Source organism: Dendropsophus ebraccatus, chromosome 6, assembly GCF_027789765.1.
Source record: "Dendropsophus ebraccatus isolate aDenEbr1 chromosome 6, aDenEbr1.pat, whole genome shotgun sequence".
NCBI lineage: Eukaryota > Metazoa > Chordata > Amphibia > Anura > Hylidae > Dendropsophus > Dendropsophus ebraccatus.
In genome coordinates, this window is record NC_091459.1 from 36296654 (window position 1) to 36317453 (window position 20800).

At 45.1% G+C, this 20800-nt stretch overlaps 1 protein-coding gene across 1 annotated transcript in view; it reads left to right on the forward strand.

The window, feature by feature from the left end:
• The window catches only part of CRYBG1 (crystallin beta-gamma domain containing 1), a 179901-nt gene that overhangs the window by 60493 nt on the left and 98608 nt on the right, over window positions 1-20800 (forward strand). The window contains exon 2 of the mRNA XM_069974795.1: window positions 2380-2506. Coding sequence (XP_069830896.1) covers window positions 2380-2506 — 127 coding nt within the window. The remainder of the gene's footprint in view (window positions 1-2379; window positions 2507-20800) is intronic.

Consider the following 20800-nt stretch of genomic DNA (forward strand, 5'->3'; position numbering starts at 1 on the left):
TCCTTTTCAAGTCCGCTCAGATCCCGCCTCCTTCACTGACTGGCTGAACAGACCTGAGACGTCACGTCTCGCGCCAGACACCAGGAAGCGGCCGGGAACCAGGCACCGCGATGCGGGACCCGCCGCTGGAACCGGGGAGGTGAGTGGACATCTTTTCCCTCAGCCACCTCGTCCCTGGTCCCAGCGAAAAAGTGCCCCCCGCTGGAGTACCCCTTTAAGCTTTACTTTTTCTGCTGTATTGTAGAGAGATTATTCCCAGTATAGAGCATGTTGTGTGTTTACATCATATTTTTCTTGTAATATAAGTGTATAGATAACATAGTATATTACTGTAGGTTAGACAATAGTTTGGCGCATGGTGTCATTTACAAACAGTGTGCTACCGCATGTGTGCAATAATTTACGTCGACTACATATGTTTGCAGTAGATGGGCCATGTCAGCTTGGTTCCAGCTTACTTTTTTCACTCTGTTTTACATGAACTTGGTTGAAATGTTTTCTTTTTGCTTTGAGCTTTTTCCATAGCAACCTTCTCATTGTTCTTTATTGCCCTCTAGCGTTGTTGTTTTTCTTTTGCTGTAGTTAGTTGTAGCTACACATAAAGATCACCGGGTGGCAGTGTTTCATTGCATTACCACAATGAAGTTCGTCTGGACTGCAATTATATGATTAATTAATGCATTGAAATAATTCAGCAACACAATGAAATAATCAATTACTGCAATTTAAATTGTGCATTCACTTTGCATTTTTATTGCATTACTGCAAATGTAAACACAGCCTTTTAAGAAAAAAAAAAACTTCATTGTATCTGCAGTTTCAATTTACTTTATTAGGGTACTGTACAAACACACATGACTGATCCGCAGCGGATGTCTCGCTGCGAATTCGCAGCGAGATCCGCTTCAGATCCTTGCCCTGTAATCTCTATGGGCAGATATACTTGCAGCAGGATTGACATTCTGCTGCAAGTATGTCAGGAGACTGACCCGTTAACCGCTCCCCAAACCACCACCCCCTGCGCCGTCCGGAGATTATACATTACCTACTCAGCGGTCCAGCTTGCTTTGAGGGTTCCCTGGTGGACATCCCGCTCAGCCAGTGTGCTACGGCAGGGTTAGAAATCCGTGTGTGTTTGTACCCTAACCAAGGATCTTTCCCTTTCATAAACATTATGGGACAACACAGACTACTACACTCTTCTATACAGCAAAGAAAAAAAAAATGCAGTGACCATTGAGCCTTATTTCTTTTTTACTTGTGTTTGGACTCTTTTACCCTAAAGTGGTATTCCACTCAAACATAACATTCGATATGTTGCTGCCCATGGTGAGACTAACAATTCCTTCCATACTTGTTATTATCTATTCAGTCTCCTTCCTCCAGTTCTCAGCTGCTGCTTTCTGCTGAAAACACAAAAATCTGTGTGTGAGCTTTTCTCTCTGCCCCCCTCCCCCTTCTGAGACAGATTATGTAAACAAGTCCCTGGCTGGCTGTATCTGCAACTTTGTAGCTTCTTTGTAATGCTGGGAGGGTTAATCACAGCGAGTTCATTAGCAACTTGACCTCAGGCTAACCCTCCCAGCATTACAAAGAAGCTACAGTGTTGCAAATACAGCCAGCCAGAGACTTGTTTACATAATCTGTCTCAGAAGGGAGGGGGGAGACAAAGAGAAAAGCTCACACACAGATTTTTGTGTTTTCAGCAAAAAGCAGCAGCTGAGAACTGGAGGAAGGAGACTGAATAGATAATAACAAGTATGGAAGGAATTGTTAGTCTCACCATGGGCAGCAACATATCAAAAGTTATGTTTGAGTGAAATACCCCTTTAATCCTGTGAGTAGGCTTTGTGAATGATATAGGGATCATTTGTGTAGCCATTTTAAAATAATGCCATTATTGGTTCCCCATCCCTTGTTTAAAAAGGGAGATTTGCACAGTACCCTTACTCCTGGACACTACAGATGTGCAGCAAAAATAAATAAATTTCCAAGTATTAAAACTTAAATTTTAGCGAACAGTGTCATATTTAAGCCTCTTCTCTTTCATTAGACACATGCCCAGTATTTAGTAAGTGACACCCCATGTCAAGCAAAGTATAAAATTGTCAAAAAAAATGTGTCTGAAACAGAAAAAATGTGGTGTAAGTAATTTAATCCCTAATTTATTTGAATTATGGTACCTACAGTTTTATATCCCCCACTATGTTTACAGTTCACAGTAAACATATAGAATGCAGCACAGGCATAACTTTATAAATATCCAAACATTTGTAATGAAATGTAATTTAGGTAAATGCTGCCTGATCTTCGAATGGAAAGTATAGTCAAAAACCTGTGTATGTAAGTAAATGACAAGTCAAATCCTTTTTCTTACAGATCATTTGAGGCTTCAGACGGAGACCAACAGTCAAGGTCCAATTCACTCATTCTGACTTCCCCAGAAGATTCTCAGACCCTTATCTTTAATCAGAAAGACGCCATCATCAGTTTACAAGACAATATGGTAATGTACTAGCAAACTTCTTGTTTCCAGATTCAAGGCTTGGACTGCCCGGCTATTCTGGCAAATGTCATATAGGCCAGTGACCTATGTGGGCTGCTGTCCTCCTCCTCCCTGCATGGCAAGCCAGGACTGCTTTTGTGTTTTGTTGTGATTCACACACAAAATCACAACACTTTTGCCACAATTTTACAAAAACCATGACAAAAACTACATAGAGCCCATCAGCAGCTAAAAGCTTAAGGTCCGTTGACTATATTATCATCAAATTATGGCCCCAAATAAAGGAAACAATTTTAGACCTTAGGCCGTATTCACATGTCCATAGTGTGGCCCGTAATTGTGGACCGAACTACGGCTGTGCATCTGTAGTGCTCCGCAATTCAGAGAACAATGCACTGAAGATTTGATATTGAAGTTCAGCCTCATACCATACCATACCATACATAACCCACTGACAGTCCATTTCTGCTAAAACCAGAGGACAACCATGACCCCTGTTTTCTCGTAAAGCTTCTCAAAGGTAACCCTAGTATTTGGAAACCTATTGACAACATACTGATGGTATATTCTAGGGATATGTCTTGGAAGTTCAGTTCCATACAACCCCTTTAACCCCGTAAAGGGGTACTCTGGCAAAAAAAAAAAATTTTAATTAAAACTTTTTCTGGGGCAAGGAGTCATTTTTGGCAAATGAGGCAATTTACAAATATACTAAGGATCACTTAAACAATCAAATGGAGGAAAGCTCTTTGAAACGACAATGCACATTCAAGAGTAATGCATTGCTGGATGATTTATAATAAATGCAAAGAAAGATAATTTTTTACTATTATTTTTATCAAAACAGACAAGTCACTGTTGACGATCACTTCAAAACCATAGTACAGCTCCACTAGAGAGTAATAGTCTCCTACTCTTTCTGATACTTTCCCATCCCTTGTTATTAGGTTTGTTGTGTGAGAACTATAACTTTCTAATCAAGCACTGGGTGTGACACAGCTAATTAAACACAGAGAAGCCGAGGTAGAAACCTCTTACTATGATTCACTTTGCAACTTATGTTTTGGATAGAACTCTAACTATTAATATCTGTTTGGCCTTTCTAAAGAACCAGGCCAGAACCAGAAAGTGCCCAATATGGAATTTTGGCACACAACCAGTCTATACTAATGTGAATGATCCATCATTTGCAAACATCATACCACTGCAGGAAAGGCTTTGATGATTTTTCTAAATTAAATTATAGCATTCCATCTAAGGCCATGTTCACACGGCATAAAACACTGGCCGGGTCACTGAACGGCCTTTGTTACTGAAGATTATTCCAGCTGGTACTGCAGTACTGGCTGGGTGACCTTTATTTCTGTTAAATTAGGATGCGGGCGCATCCGTGTGTGCCCGCATCCCAATTCACCGCTGCACACAATGGAGCGTGCAGCCGGAGCTGTATGCTCCGTTGTGTGAACTGACATGTTCTGTGCAGCGACTATTGTCAGTTGACATGTCAGTTTTTTGTGCGGTCTCTAGCGATCCCGGCCGAAGTGTATACTATGTGCATAAGCTCTGGCTGGGATTTATTCTAGCTGCAGCACAATGTAATCAAATCGGCAACAACGGCCATGATTAATACTAAACTTACATTGTGTAAACATAGCCTAAGGCAGTAAACATCTTGTCACTTCAAGGGAATGTACCACTTTCCCTTAAAAATGTTGGTTTAAAAGCTATCAAAAAGTCACAGGAAAAGAAAAATATTACAGGGTAATGCAAAGCAATTTTTGATTTAGTGTGCAAGTGTGATCCCTTCACCACTAGCCTGAGGACTGGTCCAATCACGCCCTGGACCGCATCACATAAAAATACCTCTGGCCCTTCATTCAGTGCTTGCTATAAGTTTATTTAGATTTGGCTGTTGTTTTACCTGTTTTGCTATTTTGATCTTCTGACCTCTCACGCAGGCCTTATTCACACATCAGAGAATAAGAGAATATTAAACCACCTCTCCCAACACTTTTCAGTACCAGTATCAGTTATGTCATCAGGGGCTATGAGGTCAAAGGTCATGAGGTACTGTGAAATTACTTCACATTACACATAGAATATGGCATAATTTGTGTGCCAGTAGTTTAAACGTGCGTCATGAGGTATGAGCGCTGCTGCGTCCAGTACTCACTGTACCTTGGTTCAGGCGACCATCAGGATAAATGTCCCACCGAGTTGGTACAAATGTGTGGACATGTGTTCTAAGCTATGGTCTAGCAGGGTACAGACCTGTAAGTGGATATAGATTACAGCAGGTGCTCTGTATGATGATGTCCTCCCGTCATGCCAACGCATTTGAGTGTATTAGCAAAGTGCAGTGAGCTTGGAATGAGGGGGAAGTAAGAGCCAAACTGATAGGTTTGTGCCTGCATCTGTAAAATATTATTAAAGTGTAATACAGCCCTTACCCACTGTAGCACCCATACTTGAATTAAAAGGTTTGTCTGGGTTTATAATATTGATATGCTGTGTTCCACCAATAATACAGGCCATCTATGTTATAAACTAGGAAACACCATTTAAGGGTTTCCTCAGACACAACAGCCATTTGTGGACTAAAAAAAATCCCACAAAACCCACCTGCTTTTTTTTCTGGCATTTTCTCATTTTAGTGTAAATTGCTATAAGTGTTTTTATCTCTGGTGTGATTCCAGCATTTCTATTGAAGACCTGGCAAAAAAAATGTGAGGAAAAATGAAAATATACATTTAGACATGACATTTTTACTTGCCTATAGAAGTATATGGGGGGAAATGCCAATGTTTCTGTGGAAAAATCCCAAACCCACACTCTGCTGATTTTATTCAAGAATTGCAAACATACTGAAAAATGCCATAGTGCCATGAAAAAGCACCATGGCAAAAAAAATGTCCTGTCGATATTGCATTACATTTTTCCCCACTGACTCTCAACTAACATCTGGTCAGAGCATTTTTGACCCAAAAATGCTATGCACCAACCTGATGTTTTTAGTGGCGTGTTTTTCAAAAAACACGACACTGTTGTTCAAAACCGAATGCTCAGCATTTGACTTCCATCGGCAGCAGAAGTTGGATGCTGCCCTAGGGCTGCTAGGAAAATATGGATACAGCATATGGCTGTATCCATGTTTTCCAGGACTCCCTAGGGCTGCTTAACAATTGCCTTTAGGTAAGCGTTTCACTGATAAGAAGCCTTAAAACATGACTGGGGCATTTAGCACAACAGTAGAGGTTACCCAGAAGGTGGCTTTAGGAAATAGAAAATGTAAGAGATTGTACGTTGTTTATAAGCAAAGTATTAAAGTTTATTTCCAATTATTAGATCCTATGACATCAATGAGTCAGTTTGCCTGCAGCAGTGCCTGTCTTCCCTCACTTTTCATTACTTTACGTCTATGCGTTTGGTTAATAGAACTGTTCAGAATCGTTCGCTCTTCCCCTTTGCATGGAGCTGACTTTTCTGTATTCTGCATTCTATGCTTTGTTTTGCCCCAAGCATATGTTCAGACATTTATCTCTGTCATCTCAATATTAGTTAATATTACAGCATATGTCAGATCAAATCATTAGAAACAAATGTCTCCCATGTTCTGTGTTGTGAAAATGATGACATAGTTACTTAGACATGGCCTTGCATAACTTCCTATTGCATGTATAACCGTGAGGAATTATGGTGTCACAAATAGGTGCAGCTCAGCTCCGTGACCATGTAAAACAATATAATTGTTCTGCTGCTCCTCAGTTCACAATTACCAGTGCTAAATGTTATTAACAACATGGTTGGTATTTCAATATTTTCAAGTAGCTTAAAGGTGAAGTCCGGACATTTTTAAAATCCAACAGGGGCAGGCGCGAATTTGATCAGGAGTGGCGGGACCGGCCTCAGGACCCCCGCCGTGCTCCAGGATCCCCGGTGCTGACGTGTCACAACCCAGCTGATGGACTGGCCGCTCAGCCAGTCAGTGACTGGGGCAGGGCGCTGCTCCAGTCACTGATTGGTGGAGCGGCCAGTCCATCAATGCCTGTTTGTACTCCAGATCAAGTTCCCCCCTGCCAGTTACTAGGTTTAAAAAGTGGTCAAACTTCTTTAAAGGAGAAGACCAGGCAACATGCCATGCACATACGCGTCATGTTCCAGGTCCCCACTCAAACCCAGAAGCGGCTGGGGACCGGTAACCAGAGTGGAGGACTAGGGACCCCAGCGCTGGAGCAGGGATGGTAAGTGCATGTTATTATGTTCAAACACCTTTACATCACAAATGGGCGCTTATCTGCTCCTCCTTTTGGCTACACTCTACATCAGGGGTGGGGAACCTCCGGCCCGCGGGCCGCATCCGGCCCCTGAGACCTCCCGATGCGGCCCGCAGCTCCCCTGTGATGCGCGCCGCTCTGGAGGAGGAAGAAGCCGGCATACACAGCATCCTCCGGTGTCTGTGACAGCTGCCGGATACAGGAGGATGCTGTCTATGCCGGCTTCTTCCCCACTAGAGCGGCGCGTGTCTTCAGTCTCCTGCGGGCCGCGCGATGACGTCATTTCATCGCGCGCCGCCTGCAGGAGAAGACCGGTACAGAGGACCAGGGACAGAAGAGGACCTGGACAGCGTGGGAACGGAGGAAAGGTGATAGGGATGTTTATTTTATTTTTTTATTTGGGGGTTAACTAGGCCACCAGGGACATGCCTGATGGGGGTGATAACTAGGCTGCCAAAGACATGCCTGATGGGGGTGATAACTAGGCCACCAGGGACATGCCTGATGGGGGTGATAACTAGGCTGCCAAAGACATGCCTGATGGGGGTGATAACTAGGCCACCAGGGACATGCCTGATGGGGGTGATAACTAGGCTGCCAAAGACATGCCTGATGGGGGTGATAACTAGGCTGCCAGAGACATGCCTGATGGGGGTGATAACTAGGCTACCAGGGACAAGACTGATGGGGGTGATATCTAGGCTTCCAGGGACAAGACTGATGGGGGTGATAACTAGGCTGCCAGAGACATGCCTGATGGGGGTGATAACTAGGCTGCCAGGGACAAGACTGATGGGGGTGATAACTAGGCTGCCAGAGACATGCCTGATGGGGGTGATAACTAGGCTACCAGGGACATGCCTGATGGGGGTGATAACTAGGCTACAAGGGACATGCCTGATGGGGGTGATAACTAGGCTACCAGGGACATGCCTGATGGGGGTTATAACTAGGCTACCAGGGACATGCCTGATGGGGGGGATAACTAGGCTACCAGGAACATGCCTGATGGGGGGATAACTAGGCTACCAGGAACATGCCTGATGGGGGTGATAACTAGGCTACCAGGGACATGCCTGATGGGGGTGATAACTAGGCTACCAGGGACATGCCTGATGGGGGGGATAACTAGGCTACCAGAGACATGCCTGATGGGGGTTATAACTAGGCTACCAGGGAAATGCCTGATGGGGGTGATAACTAGGCTACCAGGGACATGCCTGATGGGGGTGATAACTAGGCTACAAAAGAACATGCCTGATGGGGGGGATAACTAGGCTACCAGGGACATGCCTGATGGGGGTGATAACTAGGCTGCTAGGGACATGCCTGATGGGGGTGATAACTAGGCTACAAGGGACATGGCTGATGGGGGTGATAACTAGGCTACCAGAGACATGCCTGATGGGGGTGATAACTAGGCTACCAGGGACAAGACTGATGGGGGTGATAACTAGGCTACCAGGGACATGCCTGATGGGGGTGATAACTAGGCTACCAGGGACATGCCTGATGGGGGTGATAACTAGGCTACCAGGGACATGACTTGGGGGTTAACTAGACTACAAGGGGCATCACTGGGGGTTAACTACAATAGCAGGGGCACTGGGGGGAACAATACTTTGCCTTGCCCCATGTGCTGCAAACCCACGCTACTTACTGCCGCGCACAGTATGCGGCCCTCGAATGATTTTATTAATGCCCGACCTGCCCTCGACATGGAAAAGGTTCCCCACCCCTGCTCTACATCTACCCAGAGCAAAGTGATCAAACTCTGTTGTTATGCATGCCAGGACAGAGCAGCGCCACCTAGTGAGTTTAACCAGGTAAGAAAACCAAAGGAATCACAATCAGTACAAACATAAGCTCGGTTCTGTATTTGAGACCTGTGGGAAGTCTTGAGCCCAAATTCAGGATCCAGAACGCTTCCCTGTTATGTATCTCACCCAATTTCCACCTCTAATATTATTGTAAACTCTTTTTCTAACAATTTATTGCTAGATGGGAGAGGTCAGGTTTCCTGCAAAAACTCTGCAGTCAATTATTGCAAAACTGTTTGCACAAAGATCAGGCTACATAAGCTATAAATATAACTTTTTTCAAGGTACCCAATTACGGTTTAAACACAGAAAAATATATACAATTATGATATACTATACCTGCCAAAAAGATGACAAGTAAACGAGGAGGGAGGAGAGAGGGGTGTGCACTCTAGGCTCCGTTATGTAGACTGACCCTGCCTTTTGGGGTGACCCACCTCCTTAATAGGGCGGTCCCAACCACAGTGACATTCCCTTCCCCCTCTAAGTGCAAGAAAAAAAACAACAAACACCAGGTGTAAAAATAGCACCTTCCACCCAAAAACACTAATAAACGTTAAATTCTGGGCTTAATCTCTATCCCAATGGTATATCCCATATGTTCCTTTTCCAAAGGCTCATATCTCTGCACAGGAAAGGCCTATAAAGATTACAAAAAAAAGTATACTCATATCCCATTGACTAGCCTTATTTAGCCATGGGTTGATTTACACTCCTGTTTTCCTGCTGACATGCCTGCTTTAAAGAACATATCCATCATGAAATTCACATGTTAGTATAACTTACGACCTAGCTACACAGCCACGGTGAGTCATGGAAGTCACAGGATATTATTACCTTTAACCATGAGTCACAGTGTAGTCTGAGACTGTAGGTCTGTTTACCCCGGCATATTATTTTTATGAAATGCTTGCTTCCCAGTAATTGTGACATTAAAGGAGAAGTCCGGCCCAAATTTATTTTTTATATGTTATTACTTATGGAAAGTTATACAATTTTCTAATGTACATTAATTATGGGAAATGCACATATACTGCTATTTCCCTTAATTTAGTGTATCAGGAAGTGTTAGAATTTTCTGAGAAGCAGTGACGTCACGACGAATGCTGTAATTCCTATGGAGTGTCCAGCAGGGAGCACTCTATATATAGAAGTCAATGAGTACCATTGACTTCTATATATAGTGCGCCCCTGCTGGACACTCCATTGGAAATACAATGGATGTGTGTATGTAATGTTATGTACTGTACTTTGCGATTGAATACGTTTATGGAATACTTTGGGGAGCAAAGTATGTCCTTGCTCCCCAAAGTATCCCATAAATGTATTCATTAAATACATTTGCAGTGCACCGAGCAGGGAGGGAGAGAGGTGCCATCTACCTCCCCCCTCCCTGCTCGGTGCTGGGAACATATACAAAGTACTACTTCCCCATTATCTGCAGATAATGGGGGAGTAGTACCTGTGCTATCTTATCACCGCCCGCTCCGCCGCCGCTCGCAGAAGTGCCCCCTCCTCCTCCGCTCCCCCTCCTCCTCGAAACACTATGGCCCCGCTGACTCCCCGCCGCCTGCCCGTGCCGCTCCTCACACTATTTGGCCGGCCACCGCGTCAGCCCTCACCCACACCGGCCGGCAGCACGGCGCTCCTGGTGCCCCAGGCCGGTGTGGGTGAGGGCTGACGCGGCCGGCCTGCAGGAGCAGAGAGCGGTGGCCGGCCGTATAGTGTAAGGAGCGGCACGGGCAGGCGGCGGGGAGTCAGCGGGGCCATAGTGTTTCGAGGAGGAGGGGGAGCGGAGGAGGAGGGGGCACTTCTATGAGCGGCGGGGGCGGAGCGGGCGGCACTTCTGTGAGCGCGGCGGAGCGGGCGGCGATAAGATAGCATAGGTACTACTCCCCCATTATCTGCAGATAATGGGGAAGTAGTACTTTCTATATGTTCCCAGCACCGAGCAAGGAGGGGGGAGGTAGATGGCACCTCTCTCCCTCCCTGCTCGGTGCCCTGCAAATGTATTTATTGAATACATTTATGGGATACTTTGGGGAGCAAGGACACTTGCTCCCCAAAGTATTCCATAAATGTATTCAATCGCAAAGTACAGTAAATTACATTACATACACACATCCATTGTAATTCCAATGGAGTGTCCAGCAGGGGCGCACTATATATAGAAGTCAATGGTACTCATTGACTTCTATATATAAAGCGCCCCCTGCTGGACACTCCATAGGAATTACACCATTCGTCGTGACGTCACTGCTTCTCAGAGAATTCTAACACTTCCTGATACACTAAATTAAGGGAATGTTAGGGCCACAGCGGCGTCCCGTGCTCCGGACCGCCGCCGCACCCTCTCTCCCACATCTGCAGCAGCCGGTGTCCATAGGCAGGGACCCGGCGCTGCTGTTGCTTCGGCCCCGGGGGGGCGCCTCACCTCACCGCGCTCCTGTCCGTCGCTGTGCCGGCCAGCGCGCGAGTCCCCGCCTCCTAGGGCGCGCGCCGGCTGTCTCAGATTTAAAGGGGCAGTGCGCTCCTAATTGGCCTGTATGTCAATCACTCCCCTATAAGTTCCAGCCCTGCCCCCTTCCAGGTGTTGGAGCCTCTACATGCTTCCCATAGCGTTTGGCCCAGCTCCCTGTTGTTCCTGATTCCTGTCCGCTTCCTGGTCCCTAGTCCTTGTTCCTGATTCCTGTCCGCTTCCTGGTCCCTAGTCCTTGTTCCTGATTCCTGTCCGCTACCTGGTCCCTAGTCCTTGTTCCTGGTTCCTGCTCCTCTGTTACACTATTGCTCCTGTGTTCCGCCTGTCACCCGCGGTTATGCCTACAGGCCTCTGCCAGCACCATCTCCTGACTACTGCTCCTGCCACGCCTCGCCTGCCGTCACTAGCAACCAAGCCAGGGGTAGCGACCTGGGGGTCGCCTGCCGCAGCAAGTCCATCCCGCCTTGCGGCGGGCTCTGGTGAGGTCAGTGCCATCGCTAGTGACAGTCCAGTGGATTCACTACTCCAGGCGTTACAGGGAAATAGCAGTATATGAGCATTTTCCATAATTAATGTACATTAGAAAATTGTATAACTTTCCATAAGTAATAACATATAAAAAATAAATTTTGGCCGGACTTCTCCTTTAAATGACATATGTATAAGAAATTGATTAACAATAACTAATAACACTATAATTTATTATTGGCCCTTGTCAACTAGGGCCACCATAAGCTTAAAGTGTCACTGTCGTTTTTTGTGTTTTGTTTTTTTTTAGAAATCAATAGTACAGGTAATTTTAAAAACCTTGTAATTGGGTTTATTAGGCAAAAATGGCATTATCTGTATTCAAAAAGACTTTCCCCAGGTCCCCCCTCCCTCCCTCCTCTCTCTCATTCACTGCTCATTATCAGGAAATCTCGATTCAGTGGAGCCCTGTGTAACCTATGGAGAGGGGAGGGGGAGGAGGGAGATAAGTCACCAGCAGAGAGCAGAGAACAAAGGATTACACAGCGGGAGCTGTGTGAAAGCCGGTATTTAGAGGTCAGAGATGTCAGTGCTGACTTCAGAGGAGATAGCTTGGTGATGTAGCTGTAAATTAACCCTTTGTTGTCCTGTTTTACTGACTCATCTCCCTCCACCCCTCCCCTCTCCATAGAAAACCATGAAGACAGGTGGGGAGAACTTCGAACTGCTTTTTCATGATAAAAACGCATTTTTCGGCTAATAAACCCACTTAAAAAGTTTCTTAAAATCGTGTGTACTATTGATTTCTGCAAAAATAAATTTAAATGACAGTGACACTTTAAATGTTATCAGATTGATGTGCCAAGTATAATCTATGGATCTCTGTAAGTAAGACCAAGATAGAAAAGTGGAGTGGAAACCATATTTTTTTTCCTTAGAGCTTATGTAGATTCCAGATCTGTGTGTATGAACCCGTATGGTGGTCCTGGGGGGTTCCCATAGTTCTGTAATAAACACTTCTCCATATGTGGAGAATTTTTCCATTATACAGCATTATAATTTGCACATTTTAATGGGCCCATACAAATTATGTGTTCCAGTTCTCATTGTAAAGACCTTACAAGTTTGAATATGTTTAAGCAAGTGTACAAAGAGGAGAGAAATCTCGACAACAAACCTACTATGTGTGAACCCAAAAGTTTTTATAGCACGTCTCATTATAATTGTAATGTAGGGTCAGCGTTATTTCTTTTGTCACTTAAAAAATAAATATTTTAAGCTTTATTTCACAGGAAAAATGGGCAAAACACGTGCGAACTTGTAAAATGATGTTGACTTCCCTGTAAAATCACTTAGGAATGTGAGGTATTTATTAAAGGACAATGTCTACAAGTAAATTACACCACGCTCATTTGGTGCCTAAAAGAAGAGACAAGACGTGTGAAGAAATGTTCAGATTGAATAGATACGGTATCTTCTTGTAATCTGTAGGGCTGGAAAATAAAATATTCACAAACTTAGGCCTCATTAACACGTCCACAAAACTTGTCCGTAATTGCAGATACAGGTTCCTGATTGTGAACAACACTTGCAGACGTGTTAATGTAGCCTAATGCTGGGTTCACACATGACAGTTTTTGTGCCAAAGCCAGAAGTGGATCCAACAGGAAAGAGAAGTATAAGTCGTCCCTTTATATTTTCCATTTCCAGCAGATTTCTAATAGGCTGCCATGTGTGAAACCAGCATAAGGCCAGTTTCACGCGTACAGGATTGCAGCGGATTTCACGCTACAAGTCACGCATGGAAATCCGCTGCGATCCTGTGTCCTGTCACTTTGTAAGGGTTTACATACTCGCAGAAGATTTTTCATTCCACTGCAAGTATGTAAAACCCCGTTCTCCTTAACTCACTGCTGTCCGATGAATACTTTACTCTCTGCACTTTACCCTGCTTCTGTAGCCCCCGACTCCCTTATGCCCCACTCAGCTAATCAGTGCACTGTCCCGCCGCAGAAGCAGGCCAAAGTGCGGAGCGTAAAGTATTCACAGGGAAGCAGTGGGTTGGGGGACAGGGCTTTACATACTAGCATACTCGTGCAATCAGCTGCAATCCTGTACGTGTGAAACTGGCCTTAGCGTAGTAAACACTAAGAAAGAGGAGTACATTACTATGAAAATGCAGCTTAAAGCGAATATACCACTAGACACATTGCTTCAGGTTTTTTATGTTAAAGGACAAAGTGTATTTTTTATTATGTTATGACAAGGAAAGTTAGATAAATTCCTAATATACCCTTATTATGGGAAATGCGCATATAGTGCTATTTTCCTCAATTTAGTAGATCAGACAGACTCCAATTTCCCTAAAAAAATGTGTCGTCACGAATCAGAGCAGGGCTGGTAGTAATTCCTATGAAGCGTTCAGCAGGGGGCACAGTACATGGAGAAATTATATTGTAATTTTGGCACTGGTTGCAGTCATTCATAGCAGCTTGTGCACTCACCGGGTGGCAGGAAGAGGCTCCCCGGCACCCATCCATCCCGCACCGGCTCCCCTGGCCCCCCACGGACCCCCCACACCTGTCCATCCCACCAGCAGCTCCTCCTTAGCCCCCCCGCACCCGTCCATCCCCCTCTGTGACGCATCTCAATTAGAATTAATGGAGCCACATCACACAGGGGAGGGGAGATTGTCATACTGGGGGCTAATGGACCTGCCCCCCAGGGCTCGGGAATAGACCAGCTCCGTGTGCGCGGAAAAGAAAAAAAGTGCCATTTGCATCCCTGTACTGGCACTGGTCTGTTAATGTATAAAAAAACGAAGAAAAGTACGTAGTGGTACATTCGCTTTACCAGGAAACTGTTACACAGGATTGGCATATGCAACACATATTGTTTTACCCCAAAAGAAGCACCAGCCCATTCTTGGACAATTATTCTTTGTCCATGGGAATCTTATAAAGGCTACCAAATCTTTACACATCATTTTACATATTTTTTCTGTCTTCAGTAACAGCGACTTTCTTGTTTGTTAGTGTGATAAATTCCAAGTTTATAAACAGTGATCAAGCCTCGAGCCTTGGGATGGACTGTGCGATCAGTTTGTTAGTTAGAAGTAATAAAACGCCTCGTTTTATGGTCGGATTAATTTGTTTTTAAGTATTGTAATCAAATGTTGTGAAACATTAACCATGGTTTTAGTGTGGTGTTAGTATCAGATATAGTACCTGCTGAAACCTGATGATTTCCTATAATAGTGGCATAGAATAACAAAAAGTAACTAGATTTGCATTTCCAGGGAAATACATAGTGCTTGAAAAGAGCGCCCCTTTACCAGTGACTTGCAGAGCGCCCCTTTACCAGTGACTTGCAGAGCGCCCCTTTACCAGTGACTTGCAGAGCGCCCCTTTACCAGTGACTTGCAGAGCGCCCCTTTACCAGTGACTTCCAGAGCGCCCCTTTACCAGTGACTTCCAGAGAGCCCCTTTACCAGTGACTTCCTTTTAAGAGAAACTTTAATCCTGGGTGCCGTCTCTTTGAGAGCGACTTGGGTCGCATCCCTTTAAGAGCAACTTGGCTCCCGTCCCTTTAAGAGCGACATGGGTCCCTTTTAGGAGCGACCTGGGTTGCTTTAAGAGCGACCTGGGTCCGTTCGCTCTTAAAGGGACCCAGGTCGCTCTTAAAGGCACCAAGGTCGCTCTTAAAGGGACCCAGGACGCTCGTAAAGGGACCCAGGTCGCTCTTAAAGAGACCGATTTTGCTCTTAAAGGGACCCATTTCGCTCTTAAAGGGAGCCAGGTCGCTCTTAAAGGGAACCAGGTCAATTTTTAAAGGGACCAAGGTCGCTCTTAAAGGGATCCAGGTCGCTCTAAAAAGGGACCCAGGTCGCTCTTAAAGGGACCCAGGTCGCTCATAAAGAGACCGATTTTGCTCTTAAAGGGACTCATTTCGCTCTTAAAGGGACCCATTTTGCTCTTAAAGGGAGCCAGGTCGCTCTTAAAGAGAACCAGGTCACTCTTAAAGGGACATATTTAACTCTTAAAGGGACCCAGGTCGCTCTTAAAGGGACCCAGGTCGCTCTTAAAGGGACCCAGGTCGCTCTTAAAAGGACCCATTTTGCTCTTAAAGGGACCCATTTTGCTCTTAAAAGGGACATATTTCATCTTAAAGAGATCGAGGTCGCTCTTAAAGGGACCCATTTTGCTCTTAAAGGGACATATTTCGCTCTTAAAGGGACACAGGTCACTCTTAAAGGGACCAATTTCACTCTTAAAGGGACCAATTTCATGCTTAAAGGGACCCATTTCGCTCTTAAAGGGACCCATTTCGCTCTTAAAGGGACCCAGGTCGCTCTTAAAGGGACCCATTTTGCTCTTAAAGGGACATATTTTGCTCTTAAAGGGACCCAGGTCACTCTTAAAGGGACCCAGGGCGCTCTTAAAGGGACCCATTTCGCTCTTAAAGAGATCCAGATCGATCTTAAAGGGACCCAGATCGCACTTAAAGGGACCCAGTTCGCTCTTAAAGGGACCCAGATCGCTCTTAAAGGGACATATTTCGCTCTTAAAGGGACCCAGGTCGCTCTTAAAGGGACCCATTTTGCTCTTAAAGGGACATATTTAACTCTTAAAGGGACATATTTTGCTCTTAAAGGGACATATTTCGCTCTTAAAGGGACATATTTCGCTCTTAAAGGGACCCAGGTCGCTCTTAAAGGGACCCAGGTCGCTCTTAAAGGGACCAATTTCACGCTTAAAGGGACCCATTTTGCTCTTAAAGGGACCCAGGTCGCTTTTAAAGGCTCTTTAAGAGCGACATGGGTCCCATACCTTTTGGAGTGACTTGGGTCCCTTTAAGAGCAACATGCGTCCCGTCCGTTTAAGAGCAACTTGGGTCCAGTCCCTTTAAGAGCGATTTGGGTCCCTTCCCTTTAAGAGCGACTTGGGTCCCGCCCCTTTAAGAGCGACTTGGGTCCCTTTAAGAACGACTTGGGTCCCGCCCCTTTAAGAGCGACTTGGGTCCCTTTAAGAACGACTTACTTATGACAGTGAGACAAAATCGTTAAGGACCTTCCATATATTACATCTTCTATTGGCCAATAGTGGACATGTGACTGTGGATGTTGTGATACTTTGCCTGACAGCACCTTAGAGTTCCTATTGGCTGCTATATTTCAGCTATTTGCATATGTGCTGTGATTGGCTGTTAGCGGTTAGAGTGTGGCCATTATTTGCAATGGGCCATTATTTTCTATGAGAAATTCGGGGTCTTTAAACGTAAATTTCTTAAAAACGACAAATCCGATCTAAACAAAAAATAGATAGCACATCACACACCGCCGAGGGCTTCGAAACGCAGTTTGAACGGAGTGAGTGCGCAAAGCGGTTCGGGCTGTATTACACGCAGAAAAATAGCTGGAAGAAGAAGAAGAAACGGAAGAAGGAGAAGAAGAAGAAGAAGAAGAATACGGATTACAATAGAGTGCTTTTCAAGCACTATAATTAGGCTTGTTGAAAGTAATCTAATAGAAGCAAATAGCAAAGCAGCAAAGTCCCATTTTGACTAATGCATGCAGTACACATTATGGTGCATCCCTGGGTGACCAGCCAGTGTATTGGCTCACATACAAAATAATTATGGTTGTAAATTAATAAAATCCACCTTGTTGGGAAACTGACTCTGCAGTCTCAGACTCTCCAGGAAGTAGGTAAAGAGACATTTAGCATAAACAGCTCTTCTCCAAGAGGAAGAAAACACATTGGGGAAGGTTTTCTATAGACGCCTGTCTATAACTATTCTGCATCGGAGTACAGTGGTACCTCGGTTCTCAAACTTAATTGGTTCAGGAAGGCAGTTTGAGAACTGAGCAGTGTCTTCCCATAGGAAATAATGTAAATGTGTTTAATTGGTTTATATTACATTGATAAGTGCCCGGTTTAATCTCTACAGTACAGAAAAAAGCAGCACTATACTGTACAGGACATTATACACAAGAAATGTTCATCAGAACCAGCAATGATAGTACAGTAGTCACCAACTCCTCACCCATCCTTTACTGTATAGCGTCCCCCCCATCCCAGCACTGTAAAGTATGGGAGATGGTGGTGCACTGACTGTACTACTACTGTACTGTACATGCACTCCAGCAGTCTTCTACAGTACTGTACTGTATGTGAAGCTTTGTCAGTGCTTAACTTGTCAGGTACAACCCACCATTCATGCATGCAAAAACGTTTGAAAACCGAGCAAACTTTGCGTTCCAAACACTACTTCCAGGAATATTTTTGTTCAAATACTGAACAGTTCGAGTTTTGAAGCGTTTGAACACTGAGGTATTACTGCAGCTTGAAAGGCATTTATTAAGACACATGCATCTCTATGGCTGTATCCATGTTTTGCAGGACTCCCTAGGGCTGCATCCAACGGCCCCTAGTAATCAAATGGGTTCAGACGAATCCCCGCATGCTCAACTCTAACCTCATCAGTACACTGCAGGGAGCTGAATAGATACCATTAGTATTGCCTGACATGAAGTTTAAAGGAAAAGTCCAGCGAAAATTTTTATTACAGTATTGTATTACCCCCCAAAAGTTATTACAGGAAATGCTTATAAAGTGCTTTTTTCCCTGCACTTACTACTGCATCAAGGCTTCACTTTCTGGATAACATGGTGATGTCACTTCCTGGAGAACATGGTGATGTCACGACCCGACTCCCAGAGCTGTGCGGCCTGTGGCTGCTGGAGAGGATGATGGCAGGGGGATGCTCAGTGTCCCTCCAGTGCCCTGTGGCCCTCAGTGTCCCCCTGCCATCATCCTCTCCAGCAGCCACAGCCCGCACAGCTCTGGGAGTCGGGTCGTGACATCACCATGTTCTCCAGGAAGTGACATCACCATGTTATCCAGAAAGTGAAGCCTTGATGCACTAGTAAGTGCAGGGAAAAAAGCACTTTACAAGCATTTCCCGTAAAAAGTGTATATTGTGATTTGTATAACTTTGGGGGGGGGGGTAATACAATATTTTAATAAAAATTTTCCCCAGACTTCTTTAAGTTATAAGGCAAGATCTAAAGGAAGATACACATGCTGAAGGTACATTCACCTAAAAAAGAATTGTGTTTTCTTTTTTTAGACACCTAAATCATTATAAAGCTAATTAAGCTTCATGACAGCGATATAGCAGATTTGCTAATGAGAAGTCTGGTAAAGCTTGTTGACAGTTCCTTTAAGAACCTTTATAGTAGCTATATCGATTATGAACCAGCTTCGCTAGGACACATTATACAGTAGTTCTGAGGGTTTTTGGGAAAATTAAAGGTAGAATATTTCCCCCAACATTACATAGTTATCTAACTATGTAATGTGTTTGAAGTATGCCCCCTATGCCCCCCCCACCCCCAGAAGTATTAAAATGTATTCTTACCTGAACCTGTTGAGCATGGTCGGCGCCATCCTGAGTCGATGACATCTTCAGCCCCCCTCTACTTGTAGTCCTTCTATTTTCCATTTCCTGTCAAGGTGAAGCAAGTAAAAGCACACTGAAGCGAGTACTATTAATGATAAAACTATATTAGTAAGTTATATATCTTGGAGTGATAGTTTTATTAAAATACTATTTTCTGATACTGGATTACCCATTTAAAGACTAAGCAATTTTTGTTTTTAAAGTGGTATTTACATCTGTAGTAGTTACACCCTATCAATGCACAGGATAAGGCACAACTAAGGGGCCTATTCCACGGGTCGAGCAGGGCCTGATCAACGATGTAAACGAGCGCCGCTCGTTTACTGGGCCTATTCCACGGCCTGATGATCGTTGATTGAGGGCTGCAGGGACATCGTTACCGATGTCCTTGCAGCCCTTGCAGCATACATTACCTGTCAGGTCTTCTCCTCTGTCTTCCTCCCCGGGTCCCGCGCGCTCTAGCATGGCCTGTCAGCTGACAGGCCACTCAGCTAATCACAGGCCATGGCGGTCCCGGCCTGTGATTGGCTGAGCGCTCTGTCAGCTGACAGGCCATTCTGAAGCTAGAGCGCGCGGGACCCGGGAAGGAAGACAGAGTGGAGGAGAAGCCCTGCAGGTAATGTATGCTGCGCTTCTCAAATCGTCAGTCGCCCGCCGTGCACCTCTATTCCACTGTAGCGATGCGCGGTGGGGGAACGATGATTTTAGGTCTGGCCCTAAATGAACGATCAGCCGATGACACAATCATCGCCTGATCGTTCTCTCGATTCCACAGAGTGATAATCGGCCGAACCGGTCCGAATGGGGCCGATTCGGCCGATTATCTGTCCTGTGGAATAGGGCCCTATGAGTCTGCGCGCGGAGGAGGGCCCCCTGCGTTCTTGAGAACGGCGATAGAGCCAGCAGAATAGAGCTGTAGGGCACGCATGTGTGCATCCAGTTGCTTAATGGGGCGGGCTTGGTGTGATAAAATATTGATGGCCTGGCCTGAGATTGGAGAACCGCCTTAAGGCTTTATACTATAGCATATATATTAAAGGGAACCTGTCACCAGGGACATGGGCGCAGAGCCCGTCCGACCCCCTTGCAGCCCCGGATACTTACCCTTTCCTGCAAGTCCCCCTATTGGACCCAGTCCCGGAACGAAGATATCCCCATCGGAAGCGGTGCGCGTGCTGCAGAAATGAGTCCAATGCCCATAGAGAATGATGGCTCCAGTCATTCTCTATGGGCATCAGATCCATCTCTGCTGATTAGCATACAGCACACGCTCAGCTTCGGGCGCCGATATCTCCGTCCCGGGAGAGGCTCTAGGAGCGGGACTTGCAGGAAAGGGTAAGTATCCGGGGCTGCACCGGGGGGTTGGGCGGGCTCTGCGCTTGCGTCACGGGTGACAGGTTCCCTTTAAGGTATAATTTTCAGGCAGATATATATTGTAACAGTTTATTTACATTAGTGCTAGGCAGCAAGGTGTTTAGCATAACCTTATGCACACGATATCAAGATAAAGTCAGTAATTGAGGAGTAATGTTAAATGTAGATTTGTGTAACACATTAGTTTAACTTATGTCGACATGCAGTTGAGTGCAGTACAATATCTTAACATGCCAAGGATCAAGGTATGAGTGACTACAGCCATGTAGGTTGGGCAGTGGTAAAGGAAACCTTCTTATAACATACATGTACATGATAATGTAGAAAAATATTAAAGGAACTTGTAAAACAACACAAATGATCAGCATTTGTCTCAGGTTATAGCAACAAAATATGACTCATGTATCTGAATGCA